The sequence below is a fragment of the Stenella coeruleoalba genome (genome assembly GCF_951394435.1).
Source record: "Stenella coeruleoalba genome assembly, chromosome: 5".
Lineage (NCBI taxonomy): Eukaryota > Metazoa > Chordata > Mammalia > Artiodactyla > Delphinidae > Stenella > Stenella coeruleoalba.
In genome coordinates, this window is record NC_137150.1 from 76,553,328 (window position 1) to 76,572,732 (window position 19,405).

Here is a 19,405-nt window from a genome sequence, read left to right on the forward strand (position 1 = left end):
CCCCAGCTTCCGGATGTTACATTTTACTTCTGACAGTTGAGTAGGCTTCTAACCCTGTAGCTGTGAGTTTCCCTCTCCCCTGACACCTGGCTGATCTGTGAATAACCCCTAAATACCCCAGAGGAGCTGCCAATTGCAGAATCTGACAGACGTTCTTCTGTTTTGTAAGGTTAAATTTTCTCCTATGGGTTTCTTTTAAGGGGATCCACCTGTGTTTCTCTCCGGCCTGCACGTTATTCCTTTTGCCACAGCTTGGTCTGTCGAGGTGGCGGGGAGAAGCCAGTATGGAGTTCACACTGGCAGTGGTTAATCCACAAAGTGGGTAATTGAATTGACTATAATTAAAATCACAGGCACGTCATGGAGAATGTCATTTTTCTCTTAAAGTCACTGTCCAAAGCGTTCACTGCACATGGAGCTCAGAACGTGCTCGGTGTTTTAACAACAGCCTTCCCTCTGGTCCTGTTTGCCTGTGTAATAAGAGGAAGCTGGCTCCCTTCCAAAGAGAGCTCCCCCAGGATCACCACGCTGTGCCCCCTGCATCTCCCCCCCTTGCCCCTTCCCCCTTGCCCTTGTCAGTCACTTCGGGGTAAGGAAGAGGGACAGAAACTGGAAGGGACCGCCCCCCCTCCTCCACCCCCACCTCCCACTGTCTTCCTGGCTCCTGCCCTTTTTCCTCTTCCTCTCCCTTCTCCCCAAGAAAGGGTTGGAATGAAGGCTGAGCTGAGCCATCTCCAGATGGAGTTTCTCCTGGTTTGCCGCAGACCAGTCATGCCACGTCTTCCCCTGTTCAGCTGCTCACATCTGGAATACCCCTGTCAGAATGGAAGAAGGGGATTAAAGTGCAAGCCAGTTGCTACTATTGGAGAGCACCCAGTATGCTGGGGATGGCAACCCCTCACACACACACACACACACACACACACACACACACACCCCACCCGGAAAACAGATGAGCACATTCAGAGTGACAAAAACATGCAGTATGAATGGAACACGAAGGGTGGAGAGAATATGGAACAAAATAAGATCAGGATGGAGAGGTTATAATCCAGGAAGGCTTCCTGGAGAAGGAGGACCCTTGGCTTAGTCTCTAAGGTACCATGACATCCTATCAGGATTTCTGAGAGCAGCCCTGAGGTCAGCTAAAAACCCGGCCTACCCGACTCCACATCCACTCCTTATACTGTGATCACCCAAATGCCATTGCAACTTCGTGATGGTTCTTGCCAACCTATAGTCACCTGCTGAGGGCAGAGGCAGACACAAAGGATTTGCTTCATTTTGCTGCAGTTTTTCTTTCTTCTTTTTTTTTAATCGTCCATATCACAGTTTTCTGAAAAACATCAGTTCTCCAGGGAGCGATTAAGTGTTTGCCTGCCGTGCAGAAATGAAGCACTGCTTTTACTCTGTAGTGGAGGGATAATGAGCACTGATTTATTTCCCTTGGATTACACACACACACACACACACACACGCACGCACGTGCACACACGCACGCGCGCACGTGCACACACACACACACACACACACACACACACACTACTCTGGGCCTTCTGGGAGCCAGTTACTAACACACTGTGAGGAAGAAATCTCAGGGCCTCCTCACATTCCCCTCATCTTTACCCTATCGGCGGGAAAGTTCCTCTGCCCCACAGCTTTCTCTCTTTACTGGTCAGTTCCCTCACATCCATGAAGAAGGAGCTGAAGGAGAGCTATTAAGGGGCTGTGAGCCAAGATGGGGGAAGTGGTTCTCCATTTGGAGGGAAAGTCAGCTGGGCACTGTTCCCCAGGTGTACCCTCTCCAGACCACTGCCCCATCCATCCAGAGGGCTTCGAGGTCTCCTCTGCCCACCTGGTCCCCATGAAAGACTTTGGCCTTGGCTGGGAAGAGTCTTCTTGGAGACAGAGATGGGCACTGCCCACCCACCCTCCATTCCTTCCACCTCTGTGGAGTCTTTTCTGAAAACCTGAGGCTTCTTGTACAAAAGGGAGTTGACGATTATTCATACATTCATTCAAATACTGCCAGCTGCTGGGAGGAGGCTAGAGCTCCCAGAAGCAAGATTTTCCTTGTCCCCCAGGGCAAGCTACCAGATTAGACACCCAGTGAGATAGGAGCTTTGATGGCAGTCAAGAAGAGGTCTATGGGAGCCCGTCACCTTGCGTGGGGGAGTCAAGGAAGGCTTCTTGGAGGAGGTGGGGTGGGGACGGGGACAAAGAGGAACTGTTCCACTGAGGAAGAATAGAATTGCAAAGGTTTGCAGGCTCTTGTGGGATAGATCTGGAGATGTGCACTGTGTTCTGGTTGAATGTGACTGGAGTGGAGGGTTTAAGGGGGAATGTATAAGCAGAAGCTGCATTCTTTCAGTGGATCACTAGATCACTAATGTGCCAGGCATTCATTCTACTTGGGAGGACAGTGGACCAGAAACCAAAGGAGTTGGGACTTTTCCTGGAGGAAACTGGGAGCTATTAAAGAGTTCTCAGCTAGAGAGTGACATAACCAGATTTGCATTTTAGAGAGATCATGTTGTTGCCTTGTGGGAAATGGGCTGGAGGGGCAAGAGTGGAAGCCATGCCAGTTAGGATGCTGTTGGCATCAGTCCAGGCAAGAGATGATGGTGGCTTGGCTGGGGAGTAGGGTGCAGAGGGCGAGATGGATGGATTTCAGAGAACGGACAGGATTTGCCAGTATGTTTGGCGTGGCTGGCGAGGGTCTCGGGGGGTCAAGGATGATTACAGGTGTCCCTTTGTGCAGCTAGGGGGTGGGTGGAGCCCTTCTCTGAGCTAGGGAACAAAGCAGGAGCAGTGACGCCACCCGCACTCCCTGTCCCCCAGCCGGCTGCTCACAGAGGTGGGCAGGCAGAACCCAGATCTCCGGGGTGCCTCTGCCTCACTGCAGCCCTTCCGTTCTTGGGTCCGATGCTGGTGCAGCTGGGAGCCCCCGGGCCAACAGTAACCGAATGGCTGCTTCTCCCTCCCCCAGATCTGAAGCCATGGGTCTCTAACTTCACCTACCCTGGAGCCCAAGATTTCTCCCAGCTCGCTCTGGATCCTTCCAGAAACCAGCTCATCGTGGGAGCCAGGTAATGAGGTACAGGAGGGTTGGGGCCAGGACTGGGGGATCAATTCTAAGCGAATTGAGTGGAGGGAATATCATTTGGCATGACCCTCTGTGGGCAGACCCTCACCCTGGGCTCCTATTCCGCCCTACCAGGCCCTCTCTGTGTCTGAATGTCAGTCCCCCAGAAAAGGAAGCAGTGGATGGGTGGGTGCGGGGAGGTGGGAAGGAAGTGACCTCCAGATCTCAGCAAGACACATTCCTCAGGGTCTGGCAGTTATCAAGGGCAGGAATGCCTGCTGGAACCTCCCAGCCCCTGTCCCTGCCATCCTGCCAGGACCTACCTAGCTGGTGTCCTCCCCATGCAGAGAAGGTGCCCAGGAGCCCCCTGCTGGCTGGCTGGCTGCCTGCACCTGGGACATGGGACCCGGCCATGTGCTTCTTTTATGAAGGACCTCACCTCCCTGTTGCCTGATATCAGTTAGCCCCACTGCCCCGATCTGGTATGCAAGGGGTAATACACTCTAGGGAGGACTTGTAGAGACTTTACAGAGCAGAGTAGGAGGAGAGAGTCCTCAAAATCATAGACCTTCAGCTCTGGTAGGGAAAGGAGCTTAGAGATGGTCTGTTCCAGTGGGACCAGAAGCATCAGCAGCATTGGGAAACTTGTTAGAAATCGAATTCTTGGGCCCTACCCCAGACCTGATGAGTCAGAAACTCTGGAGGTGGGGCCCAGCAACCTGTGTTTTAACAAGCGCTCCAGGTAAGCCTGATGAACACTGGAGTTTCAGAATCACTGGCCTAATCCAACTGTCCTCGATTTCAACATGAGGAAGCAGAGGCTGGAGTGGGGAAGGTGACCTTCCCAAGACCACATAAACAAGATGACAACAGAGTCTGGGGACGAGAACCCAGGTCCCCTAACCTCAGGGCTAGAGTTTTTTCTGCCAACCCACGTTACCACCTCCAACTGCACTGCTGTTTTTCAGAAGCTCTCCGCCCCAGGGGTTCTGATTCAGCAGGTCTGGGGTGAGGGAGGATGGTCACTGGGTTGGATGCCTCCAGGCTCCACTGTGTAGCTGACCATCCTTGACTTCTGGGCTTTCCTGAGTGGCCCCGCCCCTTCATTTGCCACGTGAAAAGGAGGCAAGTCGAGGACGGAGCTCTGGACCAGATGAGCTGCATTCTTGTCCTGGGTAATCTTGACCTGTGAGCCTCAGTTTCCTCATCCGTAAAGTCTGGGTTATGTGATGCTGCCAACATCACAGGGCTATTAAGAAGCTGGGCTGAATGCATTTTATTTTTTTAATTTTGAAATTAACTTATTACTTTGCATCAGTGATATGTGTTATGGTATAACATTCAGAAGGTACAAAAGTGAAAAGCAGGGCCAGCCCACTATACACCAAGCAGGACCCCTCACTGGAGGCGTGCCCTGTGGTGAGTTTGCATGTCCTCTCAAAAGTAATCTCTACATATGCAAGTATACAAGAGTGTGGACCTTATTTTCCAAGCAAAGAGAATCATTGTTTTACTTTTTATGTGGAGATAATGGTAGATTTACGTGCAGTTGTAAGAAATAATACAGAGATCGCATCCTTATATCCTTCACCCCATTCCCCCCCACACAGTGGTAACATCTTGCATAACCATAATACAACACTGCAGTCAGGAAGCTGACATTAATGCCATCCTTCCACCTGATTCAGAGTCCACCAGCTTTACATATGTAGTTTTTAGACTCCTGATGCCTTTGAAATAAGACAGAGAAAGACAAACACCAAATGTTGTCATTTATATGTGGAATCTAAAAAATAAAACAAACGAATTCATATAGCAAAACAGAAACAGACTCACAGATATAGAGGACAAACTACTGGTTACCAGTGGGGAGAGGAAAGGAGGGGGGCGAGATAGGAGTCGGGGATTAAGAGAAACTATTATCTATAGAATAAATAAGCCACAAGAATAAACTGTACAGCACAGGGAAATAAAGCCAATATTTTATAATAACTTTAAATGGAGTATAAGCTATACTTTTTTTTTTTTTAATTAAGACTTTTTTTTTTAAGAGCAGTTTTAGGTTGGCAGCAAACTTGACAGGAAGGTACAGAGAGTTCCCATAGACACCCCCGCCCCACGCAGGCCCAGCTTCCCTCACCACCAGTAGCCTCCACCGCAGGTGCATTTGTTACAACTGATGAACCTACACTGACACATCATCATCACCCAAAGCCCAGCGTTTACCTTAAGGTTCACTCTTGGTGGTGTACATTCTGTGGGTCTGGACAAATGTATACTATCATGTACTCATCATTAGGGTAACATACCTAGTAGTTTCACTGCCCTAAAAGTCCCCTGTGCTCTGCCTGTTCATCCCCGCCGCCACCCCACCCCCTGGCGACTGCTGATCGTTTTAATGTCTCCATAGTTCTGCCTTTTCCCGGAATATCATATAATGAAATCATACAGCATATAACCTTTCCAAATTGGCTTTTTTCACTTAGTAATATGTATTTAAGCTTCCCTACGTCTTTCCATGGCTTGATAGCTCATTTCTTTTTAACACTGAATAATATTCCATTGTCTTGATGCACCACAGTTTACCCACGCAACTACTGAAGGACATTTTGGTTGCTTCCAAGTTCTGGCAATTATGAATAAAGCTGTTATAAACATCCGTGTGCAGGTTTTTGTGTGGATATAAGTTTCCTTATTTAAGGTTTTCGAGCAGCAGGCTGATATGATGAAAGCAGTGTTTGAGGAGGATGAATCTGGCAGCCCCGTGCAGGTGGCGATGTGGAGGAGAGGAAGCACGAAGTGGCAGAGGGGCAGTTTGGGCAAGAGGAGACAGGCTGGGCCAGGGAGGTGGCCGAGGGAAGGAGGAAGATGACCTGCCTGGGTCCCCACAAGAGCTCCATGAGGCTTTATGTTGAACAGAAACAGGTTCCATGGTTGGGAAGGGGGTGTGGGAGGCTGTGCCCAGGGCCTGCTGGGATGGCGGGGAACAGAGACAGTGTGGGCTTTGGGAGCAGATGCGTCTGGGTTTCAATCCCACATCCTGCACTTACTATCTCTGTGATTTGGGCCATTTACCCAAACTGTTTCCTCTTCTGTAAAATGGAGTTTTCTCTCTACTCCCGGCGTGGCAGTGCAGATTAAATGAGCAAATGGAGGTGAAGCTCTCCCTGGGGTCGGCCCACTGTCAGCCGTCTGCAGTCGGCACCCAGTCCTGGCACCCCATGAGGCAGGAGCCAGGAAGCTGTTCCTGGAGACCTACCTGCAGAACCAGCCTGACTTACCATCTCTGTTTCTGTTTTCACAGGAACTACCTCTTCAGACTCAGCCTTGCCAATGTCTCCCTCCTTCAGGTACATTTGCTTCCCTTCCCTGTAATTTCCCTGGTATTTGGGGGCTGGGGCCAGGGCAGCACAAGGAGTGAGATTCAGAATTCAACCCCCAGGGTTGAAAACAGGAGCCCTGTGTTCTTTTCACTGGCTGTGGACTCACACTGGCAGTGGGGGTAATGGCTGGGAAGATATTTGGAAGTGGGGGCGTGGCCACAGAAACACGGGGGCACACGCAGGGCTCCTGCGTTGTGAGGACAGGAGCTAGGTGCTCCTGTTTGCCTAGACTGAGGGGTCCCAGGACGCAGGACTTTCACTAGAACCAGTACAGTACTGGGCAAACTGGAACGGCTGGTCATGCTAAGTCCAGCTGCTAAATCCACAGGAGGGTCTCTGGGTTTGGGCCTCGAGGGAAAGGGTGGCCCTGGTTCCTTTCTTAGCCTGGCCTGAGTGATCCCCTTGTAGCTCAGCGTTTTCACTGAGCTGCGACTGATTTGTTCTCTGCTGCCAGGAAGGACTCCCCCAGCGTAATTCCCTGAGTGCTTTGGGAGGCACTTTGATGGGACTCCTGGATCCAGAACATCTATCCCAGATTGAGAAACAGATGCCATATCACCTCTGCAGAGGCTGGACGTTCTAGAGAAAGGAAGGCCATCTCTTTGCCAATGAGGGGAGGCCTCAGTTCCTGCGTCCAGGGGAGGCTTGCTGGTCTCCAGTGATCAAGTGTTCCTTGAGCACTTGCTGTGTATCAAAAGTGAGCTGGGGGCTTCCCTGGTGGCGCAGTGGTTGAGAGTCCGCCTGCCGATGCGGGGGACGCGGGCTTGTGTCCCGGTCTGGGAAGATCCCACATGCCACGGAGCGGCTGGGCCCGTGAGCCATGGCCGCTGAGCCTGCGCGTCCGGAGCCTGTGCTCCGCAACGGAAGAGGCCACAACAGTGAGAGGCCCGCGTACCGCAAAAAAAAAAAAAAAAAAGTGAGCTGGGGGAGGAGGGGCTATAAGACAAGCAGAGTGTCTGGCCGCTAGGGCTCACAGCACAGCCAGGATAAGATGATGAGTGATACACAGAACCTAATTAGAGAATGGTACAAGGAGTTTGTCAGGGCCTGGGCTATTTGGTATCGTGTTTCACTACAAAGGGCAGTTGGGGAAGGGGAGACCTCCTTGGTGAGCTAGTGTGACACTCTGGTCTAGTTTCTTCTAGCTGCACCTGGGTCTAGACCCCCAGGGGCCATTGCAGCTGGTTGCCACAGAGGAGGTGCTCCACAGGGAGCAGAAAAGGTGTGACCATCCGAAAGGAGGAGCCAGGAAGAACTAGGGGAAATTGAAAAGAAATTCCATTCATCCATTTTTAATAAACATTAATAAACATTAACAAACATTTATGGAATACCTACTATATGCTGGGTGCTGTCCCAGGCACGGTACTAGGCATTTGAGATCCCAAGGTGAATCAGGCTCTGTGTCTTGCCTGAAGGAGCAAGCACATAAGAGTTCATAAATGATTCCCTTTCCTGGATGGGACATGTTCCTGGGGCCTGGGCTGGAGCAAGGTGGAGTAAATTCCCAGAGGCAGCATCCCATGTCCTGCCAGCTTGGTTGGTCACAAGCAGCCCAGCCAGAGCCTAGTTTCCAAGTGACTTCCATGGGAAATGAAGCCAAGGTGCCAAACCCTGCAGGTCAGGGCCTGGGGGCAGCCAGTGCACAGATGGTCCAAAGTGGGTGGGAGGAAGTGGATCCAAGGGTCCTGCCTTATGCTCAGGAGAAAGTTGGCTTTTTATTAAGTTCCCATGGTCAGCAAATGAAAGTCTTCTGGAACAGTAAAGTGGCCAAAGTGGGGAAAGAGAGACAGATGCACAGAAATAACGGCAGTGCTGTGGGAAGCATGTAAGAAGGGGTGCATGCCAGGTGCCCAGAGGCATGAGGAACCCCCAGGCTCCGCAGGGTCTGAAAAGTCTTCCCAGAGAGCTGCCCTTGGGCAGCAGTTTGAAGGATGGGGGTTGGCCAGGCAGCTAAGGAGGAGACAAGGTGTGAAATAGCACGGAGCACTGAGGGGGCCAGTGTGGCAGGATCATGGGGTGGGAGTGGGATAAAGGTAGGAGATGAGGCCCAGGAAGAGAGAGAGGCTACATCACAGAGGGTCTTCATGGCTGAGCAGAGGGGTCCATATTTTATTTTGGAGGCAAAGAGGTATAAGCCGAGAAGTGGCATGAACAGATTTGGTGTTCAGATCACCCAGCCCAATGCAGAGAATGCATTAGCAGAGGAGCTCGTTAGGAGAAACGGCAACAATCCCGGTGATTGATGGGGACAATTGAATTAAGGCAGCAGAGTGGGGGTGGAGAGAAGAAAGGAAATGATCTCCAGGTGGCAGAATCATAGCATCACGCGGCTCCACAGAGCACCAGGCACATTGTCTTCTGCATGAAGGTGACCCCTAGAGTTGGGAAGCTGGCAGCCCTGGAGGGCTTAGCGAAGGCTTGGACTACAGTGGTACCATCTAGGTTTCTGGCTTGCAGAGCTGGGTAGCATAAATCAGGATGGGACTGGACCTAGCCTGACTCTAGACACTGGTTCTCCCTCGGTTGCCCGCTAGAATCACCAGAGGAGCTTTACAAAGCACTGATGCCCAAGAGGTTCTGTTCTAGGGTACAGCCGGGCACTGGGATTTTTAAAGGCTCCCAGGTGATTCCTTTGTGCAGCCAGATATAGGAACCACTGCTCTAGGATGTTAAGGCCTTTTTTGTAGATGCTGCCCAACTGGTTAGGCTTCCCCAGGTGTCCTTGACAGTTGACCTGCAGGTCCTGGGTCCCGTCCTTTAACAGATGTTAGGACCCTCCTCCGGCTTGAAGCTGAGGCCTGTCGTTTGGTTCATTCTGCTCCGTGTGGATCTGGTCTCAGCCATGGGAAGGTACCTTCTGCCAGCCCTATCACTCATGATTGAGGCAGGAGCTGGGCCTCTGGGGCTTTTCTGAAGGCTTTTCTGCAGACCAGCCACAGCTGCACCAGGAATTGGTTTTACCACCTTCCCAGGGTGTCTCTTAGGGCCTGACTCCAGGAGTTCAGATTGGATTCTTTGTAACAGAGCTAAGGAGATAAATAAATATAATTCATGTTCACATCCCCACCTCCCCACCATAGGGGGAACCACCTAGCCACAAAGAGGAGGGAACGAGAGAGAAGTTAGAGCGGGCTGTCCAGCATCCCCTCGACCAGGCAGGAGGCCGACCTCAGCCTCTGGTCTCCTGGTTTGTACTCTGATGAGAAAGCCCTGCCTTTTGACCATGAAAGCTGGACTTCATTGAGCGCTCCTCCATTGCCCTGTCTGGGGCTTTGGGTTCCTGTTTATAAGCTTTCAGTCCACAGCATCTGCTATCACAATTGGCTCACAGCAACTAAGTGCTAAAAATGAGCTGCACCCCTTTGCTGAAAAGAGGAGACAGGGTCAAGGCCTCCCTGCTCCCCAGCCCAGCTTCCTTTACTCTCCGTCCTGCCTGGTGCACACACGCAGTTATAAATCTCCATTACAGACAACTGATCCTCCCACGTGGCCCCAGGGTATGATTTAACCAAACTTAAACCTCAGTGCTTTATTGATAGTTTAAGTAATTAACATCCCTTAAAGAAAAATCTAAATGCAAACAGTTTATGCAAACCAGTGTCCATTAAAAGGACTTCTAAGTACCTAACCCCTGTTAAATAATTTGTGTAAACTACTCTGCCTTAAGGAAAATAGAAAAACCAGCTTCCTTCCAAGTCTCTAAGCAACAAGGGAGGAGAGATGCAGGTAGCGGCAGAGGGGGCAGGGTGCCTGCGTGCCTGCGCGCGAGCGCGCGCGCGTGCGTGTGTGTGTGTGTGTGTGTGTGTGTGTGTGTGTGTGTGCGCGCGCGCGCGCACGCCTGTGCTTGCAGAAGGGGAGGGGAAACCAAATCAGCTCACCAGTGATTGTCATTTATCACTGTAACTTACTAAACTGGTGTGGGAAAGAAAAGGTGGCGAATGGTCGACAGTGTCAGGGGGATGCTGAATGATAAGCTTACTTGGATTGGTCAATCAGGAGCTCATGAGCCACCTGTGCCACAGCAGTTCCAGAGGATGACATGGCTGGAGGCCTAATTGCAATGGATGTATGATCTTGGGCTGCCACATGTCCTGCATGTGCAGACATAGAGACTGTTCTGCACATACACATCAGGATGCACATGGGGCTTTGTTTGCGCCTGGGCAGATGGTCAGGCTGATCCTGAGCTCTTTTCTAGTTGTCTCCACATTGTCCAAACTAAGCTGGCAGCTCCATAGTTTTTTGAAATCTAAACTCTGATGAGTGGTGGACTTAATGCTCAGCTGTTTTAATGTTCAGCCATCGTCTCTGGTGTCCAGGGGTGCTGCTGAGTCTGTAAGGAGATTATCCAATTCCTGGCTGTCTCAACTGCTCTCCCCATACCAGAAAACCATGCAGTTTCTCTTTGCTAGAGATTTTGCCGTCCTGGAATTTCTGGGACAGTCCTAGATTAAGGCGTTCTGCATGGCCGATTGATCATACACATCTTATCTCCACTCCTTCACAAAATTCACTAAAAGGACAGTGAGAAATTTTAAAAGGTACAGATCTGCAATGACAGAGAGAACAAAAGAGATGTCAGTAGAGAAGAGATTAAATGTATTCTGGGAAGGTGGAAAATGGATGGAGCAAATCATAACCAATTTAGTAGAGCAGAACAGTTTACAGAGGGAGATATGCCAGAGAAGCATGATGACTCCCCAGAAGGCCTCAGAAATTGGGGTGTTGGATATTGTGGAATGTGAGGATGAGGTACAAGGCTAAAAGGGGGAAATGGTTGAAATTATCTAAATTGAGAGGTCAGAACCCAAATCTCCTGTCCCATCCCACACAGTAATCCCTTCCTCCATTTCCCCCTCCTCCAATAAAGGGAGATTAAGACCCTTTTTTTCATTAAAAAAAAATTTTATTGAAGTGTAGTTGATTTGCAAAGTTGTGCTAATTTCTTCTGTGCAGCAAAGTGACTCAGTTATACATATATATATATATATATATATATATATATATACTTTTTCATAGTCCTTTCCATTTTGTTTTGTCACAGGATATTGAATATAGTCCCCTGTGCTACACAGTAGGACCTTGTTGTTTATCCATCCTGTATATAATAATTTGCCTCTGCTAATCCCAAACTCCCATTCCTTCCCTCCCCTCCCCCGCCTTGGCAACCACAACTCTATTCTCTATGTCTGTGAGTCGTTCTGTATTGTAGATATGTTCATTTGTGCCGTATTTTAGATTCCACATATAAGTGATATCATACGGTATTTGTCTTTCTCTTTCTGACTTACTTTGTTCATTATGCTAATCTCTAGGTTCATCCATGTTGCTGCAAATGGCATTATTTCATTCTTTTTGATGGCTGAGTAACGTTCCATTGTCTATATATGCCACATCTTCTTTATTCATTCATCTGTTGATGGACATTTAGGTTGTTTCCATGTCTTGGCTATTGTAAATAGTGCTGCTGTGAACATAGGGGTGCATGTATCTTCTTGAATTATACTTTTGTCTGGGTATACACCCAGGAGTGGAATTGCTGGATCATGTGGCAACTCTAGTTTTAGTTTTTTTGAGGAACCTCCATACTTTTTCCATAGCTGCTGCACCAGTTTACATTCCCACCAACAGTGTAAGAGTGTTCCCTGTTCTCCACACCCTCTCCAGCATTTGTTATTTATAAACTTTTTAATGATGGACATTCTGACAGGTGTGAGCTGGTACCTTGTTGTAGTTTTGATTTGCATTTCTCTAATAATTAGCAATACTGAGCATCTTTTGATGTGCCTATTGGCCATCTGTATGTCTTCTTTGGAGAAATGTCTATTTAGGTCTTCTGCCCATTTTTCGATTGGGTTGTTTGGGTTTTTTTGTTGTTGAGTTGCATGAGCTGTTTGTATATTTTGGAAATTAAGCCCTCGTTGGTCGCATCATTTGCAAATATTTTCTCCCAGTCCGTAGGTTGTCTCTTCATTTTGTTTGTGGTTTCCTTTGCTGTGCAAAAACTTGTAAGTTTGAGTAGGTCCCATTTGTTTATTTTTGTTTTTACTTCTATTGACTTTGGAGACTGACCTAAGAAAACATTGGTACAGTTTATGTCAGAGAATGTTTTGCCTATGTTCTCTTCTAGGAGTTTTATGGTGTCATATCTTATGTTTAAGTCTTTAAGCTGTTTTGAGTTTATTTTTGTGCATGGTGTAAGGGTGTCTTCTAACTTCATTGATTTGCATGCAGCTGTCCAACTTCCCCAGCACGACTTGCTGAAGAGACTTTTTTCCCATTTTATATTCTTGCCTCCTTTGTCAAAGATTAATTGACCCTATGGTGTGGGGTTTTTTCTGGGCTCTCTATTCTGTTCCACTTATCCATCTGTCTGTTTTTGTGCCAATGCCACGTTGTTTTGATTACTGTAGCTTTGTAGTATTGTCTGAAGTCTGGGAGGGTTATGCCTCCTGCTTTAAGACCCTTTCTTTAAAGACCCAACTGGTGAGCCTCCAAATTTGGAGATTCCAGGAAAGGTGAAATCGCACTGATGGGGTACGGGGCTAGAACAATATTTCTTTTTCTCTCTTTGTGCAATTTATTTATTGAAGAAAACTGGTCATTTGTCCTATAGTGTTTCCCACAATCCTGACTTTGCTGATTGTAATCCAAATGGTACAATTTAATGTATTCCTCTGTTCCCTGTATCATCTGTGAATTGATTGTTAGATTTAAAGACTTTATTTAGTTTAGATTCTGGCAAGATTACTTCAGAGGTGTTATTGTGTACTTTTTTAGGTGGTACATAGTATCTGATTTTCTCTGTTTTTTTTTTTTAATGTTAGCAGCCATTGATGATTGTTTCCCAGATCCATTAATTCTTTAGGTATTACAGTATATTAGCCGGACTACTTCTACAAGGAGAAACTTCTCCTCATCTCCTATTTGATTACCCAATGATACAGTCATATAGAAAAGGCAGGATAAATATTTGATACTCTATCTTTATTCACCAGTTTTCAAATAATGAACTGGCTTGGAAGTACCTGTCAATGATGATCAGTTAATTTAATTTTATTATTATTACAGACTCATGGCTTTAAACATTGTGGGTGTTGCAACCTATTACATTTATCTCTCACGACTATCCCATCTTTCGCCAGTAGGGGGCCTCTTCAAATTGGCTCCTGGCCCTGTGACACTATAACCCTAGTGGTCTTTGCTTCCTTACTATTTGGTGTGAGGAGATATCTAGGCTCACCTTGTGCATTTCCTGCCCCAGACCTAGAATTAGTCGTTACTCCAAGAAACCTTGGCTCCTTTCAGTGGGAAATGGTTAACGATTTATTTTAAAATATCAATAGCCAAAAATCACCAGACATTTGAGGAAAGCCTCTACAGTGAAAGGGAAAGATCAAAACAAACAAGCAAATAGAATGAAGGAAGCTGTAAGAAACAGGGACAATGCAAGACATACAAGAAAACACTTTGTAAATTAATTTTAAAAACTAATTAGAATCTTCTGAGATATAAGAATATATTTTGTTTATAAAACATTAAATTAAAAATGAAAATTTAAAAAGTGATTGGGGAAATAAAAATTGAATGGAAGGATTAGAAGATAAAGTTGAAGAAATATCTCTCAGAAATTAGAACGACAAAAAAAAGAAATGAAAAACAGAGAAAAAATGAGAAATAACAGAAAACTAGAGGATCAATGCACAAGGGCCAACAGTGGATTGGATTAATAAGAGTTACAAAAAAGAGAACAGAGAAAAAAATGAGGAAGAAATTATGGATGAAATAACATAAGAAAATTTGCCAAAATAGAGGATGAGTCTTCACATTGAAAGGGCTGACTGAGTTCCCAAAAGAGACCCTGCACTAAGGCACATCACTGTGAATTTCAGGATACTGTTATCAAAGGTGATTCTAAAAGCTTTTAGCTTTTTTTTCTAAAGAGAAAAAGGAAAAGAAAACAATCACTACAAAAGATTGGGAATAAGAATTACACCAGACTTCTCAGTAGCAACACTGGAATCTAGAAGACAATGGAGGAATAAATGCCTTTACAATTCTGAGTGAAAATTATTTTCAGCTTAGAATTCTATACCAAAATGATCAATCAAGTATGAAGATAGAATGAATCAGACATGCAAGAATTTTAAAAAATTGATCTACCATGTTCCTTTTCATAGGAAGATACTGGAGATGTGTTCTACCAAAATAAGCAAGTAATTCAAGAAAGGGGAAACACAGGATTCAGCAAACAGGAGAGGAGTGGAGGTAAGTCCCAGGTTAACAGCCAAACAGGAGACCTCAAGAGCAACCAGGTCACACTGGGGCAGGAGGCTGGAGGCTGGCAGGAGGAAGAGAATGGGAATTAATAGGTTATCTGAACCATTTGCGTGTACAGTTAGCAGATGATATTGAGAGGGACTGTTGGGCATTAGGGAAAAATCAGTGATAGGTACGTTGTAAAACAAGCCAATGAAGAAAATCAAGACAATTATTCAGTCCAGGAAAAACAAAAAGTTGGTCAAGAAAGGATACCTCATCAGAATAGGTATATTTCATTGATTCTCAGAGGCATATGTTTTCACATTTTACTGAGTCTGAAGTCAGGCCATGTCTTTCTGTCAAAGGCATCTTATAGTCACCATTGGCCAGACCACAGTCCTGATGGAGTTGTCTCTACCTGTGAAGGTGTGAACTTGGTCATTATTCCTGGTGTTCTCACCCAGCAACAGCTACCCATTGATATCTCAGCCCACAAACCATTTTAGAATCATATGAGGAGGAACTAGGAGTCCTGGTTGGTCAGAAAACCTTCTGTGGACACCTGCTGGTAAGATCAAGAAGGTGCCAGCATCCAACCTGCAGAATGGGGGCCATGACTTGGAAGAAAATTCTGGAAACCAGAGAGGAATACTCTTGAAGAATTGCTGCATCACTGGCTTCCTGGGTGGTTCAAAAAACGATAGTCTAAAACAAGCAAACAAACAAAACAACAGAAAATGAGCACTGATGACAATAGAAAAGTGATTCAGAAGAGATGAACTCTGAATTCAGAGAAGGTTTAAGAATATTTAATTAATTTTGCTTACATTTTTCTTTCTTGTGTGCACAAGATTAATATCTGATTAAATATATATCTAAATAAGAGCACTTCCAATAAACTTACTTTAAAAATATAAGTAATAAAGGAGTTTGGCAGTATGTTTTCTTTCTTCATGGTTCCTATTACGATAGATGGTGTCTTACATTCAGTGAACTCTGGGGTTCTAGTTGGTAGCAGTGAACAATTTTCACACATTCACAATAAAGTAAATACCGGTGTTGATTTTAAAGTATTAAATAATTATATTAAAATATTAAATAATTAATATTACATAATTATAATGGGAGGACAGGGAGAGGGGAAATGTATGTGTGCTTTGGGGTGGGGAGAAATGGGGATGGGTAAGTGGAAAAAAATCTTCACCTCCGTAACAGGAAGTCAGAAGATGAAGTCTGAGATTGACACATATATATATTTTTATTTTGCGGTACGCGGGCCTCTTACTATTGTGGCCTCTCCTGTTGCAGAGCACAGGCTCCGGACGTGCAGGCTCAACGGCCATGGCCTAGCCGCTCCGCGGCATGTGGGATCTTCCCAGACTGGGGCACAAACCCATGTCCCCTGCATCGGCAGGCGGACTCTCAACCACTGCGCCACCAGGGAAGCCCATGACACATATTTTTGAGAAATTGGATTTTTAAAAAAACACATACAGAAAAATAGCTAAAGGAGTCTCAAGTAGTTTCCTTGGGAAATGGGGCTGGGGTGTGGGAAGAGTCGGTTGCTGGGGGCTTCTTAAATTACTTTTTCATACTATTTAACTTTTTCAACTCTGCGCATCATTATTTTGATAAAAATATTTTTTTAAATAAAAATAAATAAAATGACTCAAGCCTGTTCTGTGCTGTTGTCATTATAAATATACATATTCTTTTCAGGCCATATGTTCTAACTTTTGGTTTGAGAAATCTACTCACTGTGAGAGGCTGCAGGATGTAACAGAGAGAGCTTAGCTCTAGTGTCAGCTGTCTGCGTTTGCATCTTGGGTTTGTTGCTTACTCGCTTTGTGACCTTGGGAAACTTGCTCAACTTCTCTGAGCTTCATTTTCCTCACCTGTAAAATGAAGAGAGAGGTGTGTCAAGTGCCTGTCCTGGTGCTCAGCTCCATGTGCCTTTGTCTACACCTTTTGATTGTACACAGCTGTCCCCCATGAGCCCCAACCCTCACAATGGGTTTCCCACCCCCTTAGAAATAAGGCTGACCCCTTTAAAGTGCCCCAGTGCTCAGGGACCCCAAGGCCCCTTTGTCCACACAGTCCCCCTGCAGCCACCCACTGTCCAGAGCTTTAGGCCTGGACATCGGCAGTATATGTGGGTCATTGCCCTTTTCTGCCCCCAGAGGCCCTGAGTTTGCTTGTTCATATCCCTCTTTCTTCTCACATCAGGCTCAGTCTTGGAGCTGATGTGGTGTTGAGTATGACAATGGCTCCATTGTTCCTGGCCAGAAGCCCATGGCTCTGTGGCCAGATGTCAGGGGTCATTTGCCCTTCTCCAAGGTCTGGGAGCAGAGACCTGAGCTCCAGGCCTGGCATGGCAGGAAGAGCCCAGCCTGGTCATCGATCTGATGGAGGCATGACCAAACTCACCACCCAGCTCCCAAATCCAGGGTCTGCAGAAGTCAGCCCTCCCACTGCCCCACCAAGCAGGTGCCCTGGGGCTGTGGGTGAGCTGCAGCCTGGACTGCAGAGAGCAGCCCAGCCGCTCCGGCTCCCAGCACCTCTTCCCCTCCCACATCCTGGGTCCTGGAGCTCGGCAGGCAGTGACTGCATGCCTAGAAGGAGCTTTGTTAGAAATTAAAAGCAGGTGGGTTGTTTTTCTTTCTTTTTCTTTTTCTTTTTTTTTTTTTTGTTTGCCCATTTGGATAGAGGAGCTGCTTGCTCAGGGCTCCCTCTCTCAGGACAGGTGGGCAGTTCATGTTTGTACATGTGACCCAGAAGTATATAGTGAGCCACACTCCAGGGCTGACACTGCCTGGACATGAAGGGTAGCACTTCTCCCTCCAGCTGCTCTTCGGTGACTGGGAGGGCTCTCAGAGAGTACAGGCAGAACAGATGAAGGGGAACAGCGTTTTCTGGTGGGGACAGCCCTCTCCTAAAGCCCTGGGCACTGGAGAACATGCAATGTGCTTTGAGTCCCTGAGTGGAAGCTGTGTCCCCAAAACATGACCCCACGATAGAGCATGAGTGATACTACAGGGAAACAAGGAAGCAGCCTGTACAGAGGTGGGGCGAGGGTAGCAAGTAAGAAAGGGGAAGTCCTAGGTCCTTGAGACAGTGGGATGAAGAGGAAAAAAACACGTAGCCTTTGAACCAGGGATGTGGGTTCCAATCTCTGCTCTACCACATACCAGCGGCAAGTCATGCAGAACTTTGCAGCGTTGTAGTGGGCAGGTGAAATCGATCTCCTGTATCTAAGATTGGCCGATCTAGCCTTTCCTCCCTCCCTGCCTCCCATTCATTCGAGGGACATCTGGCACATACTGGAGGCACAATTCCGATCTCCCACTCAGGGCCTGGGGTGGGAATGAAGGTCCTTGGCCACTCAAAGTTCCTTGGCTAACCTGGGGAAGGAAGGGGTGGGGAGGTCCCAGGCCAGAGCCGCGTGGGGACGATGTGGGCTAAGGCGGTTTTTACTCCAGGCTTCCCCGACCCGAGCAGGTGTAGAGGGTTTTGGGCTGAGGGGTTGTCTAGGGGTAAGGAGTGTGGCAGCCCTGCCGGGTCCACGTGGATGTTGTGAGAGGAACCTTACCCTGCAGGCCGTGGCTGGCCCTTTCCCAGCTCTCTGTCCTCTCTAGCCACGGCTGCTGCCTGCTCTGGCTGTGAGGGGCACAGCCGTGTGATGTCTGTGTGCTCCTCCCACAGGCCACAGAGTGGGCCTCCAACGAGGACACGCGCCGCTCCTGCCAAAGCAAAGGGAAGACCGAGGTACGTGGCCTTGGCAGCCAGGGGCCTGGCTTAGAGCCGGCGGGAGGCTTGTGGTTCTAGGGGTGGAGGGGCACCGTGTGGGCACGAGGCCACCTGCATGAGAGGCCCAGCCTGGAGGAGCCAGGGGCTCCTGGTGCAGGCGAGGATGCAGCCTGAGCATCTGAGTGGGTGGTGAGGCAGGGAGCCAGCCTGGGAGGGAGGTGGGGGGAGGGGAGACATCCACAGATGCAACCTCAGCTTCAGAGTGCGGTGGATCTGGAGCAGAGTGCTTTCGAATATTTGCGGTGCAGTGGCGTGCCGGAAAGACACCCAGCTCTGCAGCTGGAGAGCTCGTCCCTCTATTACTTCCCCTTTGTTGCTTCAGGAGGAGTGTCAGAATTACGTGCGAGTCCTGATTGTCACTGGCCGGAAAGTGTTCATGTGTGGGACAAATGCCTTTTCGCCAGTGTGCTCCAGCAGACAGGTGAGGGCTGTGCGGCGTCCGGCAGACAGAGGGGGACACCAAGAGGTTCCCTCACTCAGGCACACAGCCTGGGAATGGGGCTGTCAGTTCAACACAAAAACCAAAACGAAAAGGATGCCCAGTTAGATTTGAATTTCAGGTAAAAAACAAACAGTATGTTAGTATCAGTATGTCCCAGGCAAGATTGGGGGCATCCTTACACTAAAAAATTATTCGTCGTTCATCACAATTCAACCTCACCTTAGAGATGAGGCAGTTATGGCAATTGCCCTGACTCTTGGCACACCTTCCCCTCCATGACGGCTGCTCCCTCAGAGGGACTGTGGGGTGGGCAGTGAGGAGGAGGGGGAGGGAAGCAGAGGCCTAGAGAGACCAGGGACCCAGGAGGAAACAAAACTCTGGGGGGGAAAGAACAGGCAGCCCCAGGATCTCGGGGAAAAGTGC

The 19,405-nt window shown here is 47.9% G+C and overlaps 1 protein-coding gene across 1 annotated transcript in view; it reads left to right on the forward strand.

Moving 5' to 3' along the window:
• SEMA5B (semaphorin 5B) overlaps window positions 1–19,405 on the forward strand; it is a 117,671-nt gene that overhangs the window by 80,407 nt on the left and 17,859 nt on the right. Inside the window, exons 3-6 of the mRNA XM_079922312.1 lie at window positions 2,990–3,089; window positions 6,390–6,435; window positions 18,436–18,498; window positions 18,863–18,961. Of these exons, the coding sequence (XP_079778438.1) occupies window positions 2,990–3,089; window positions 6,390–6,435; window positions 18,436–18,498; window positions 18,863–18,961 (308 nt within the window). The remainder of the gene's footprint in view (window positions 1–2,989; window positions 3,090–6,389; window positions 6,436–18,435; window positions 18,499–18,862; window positions 18,962–19,405) is intronic.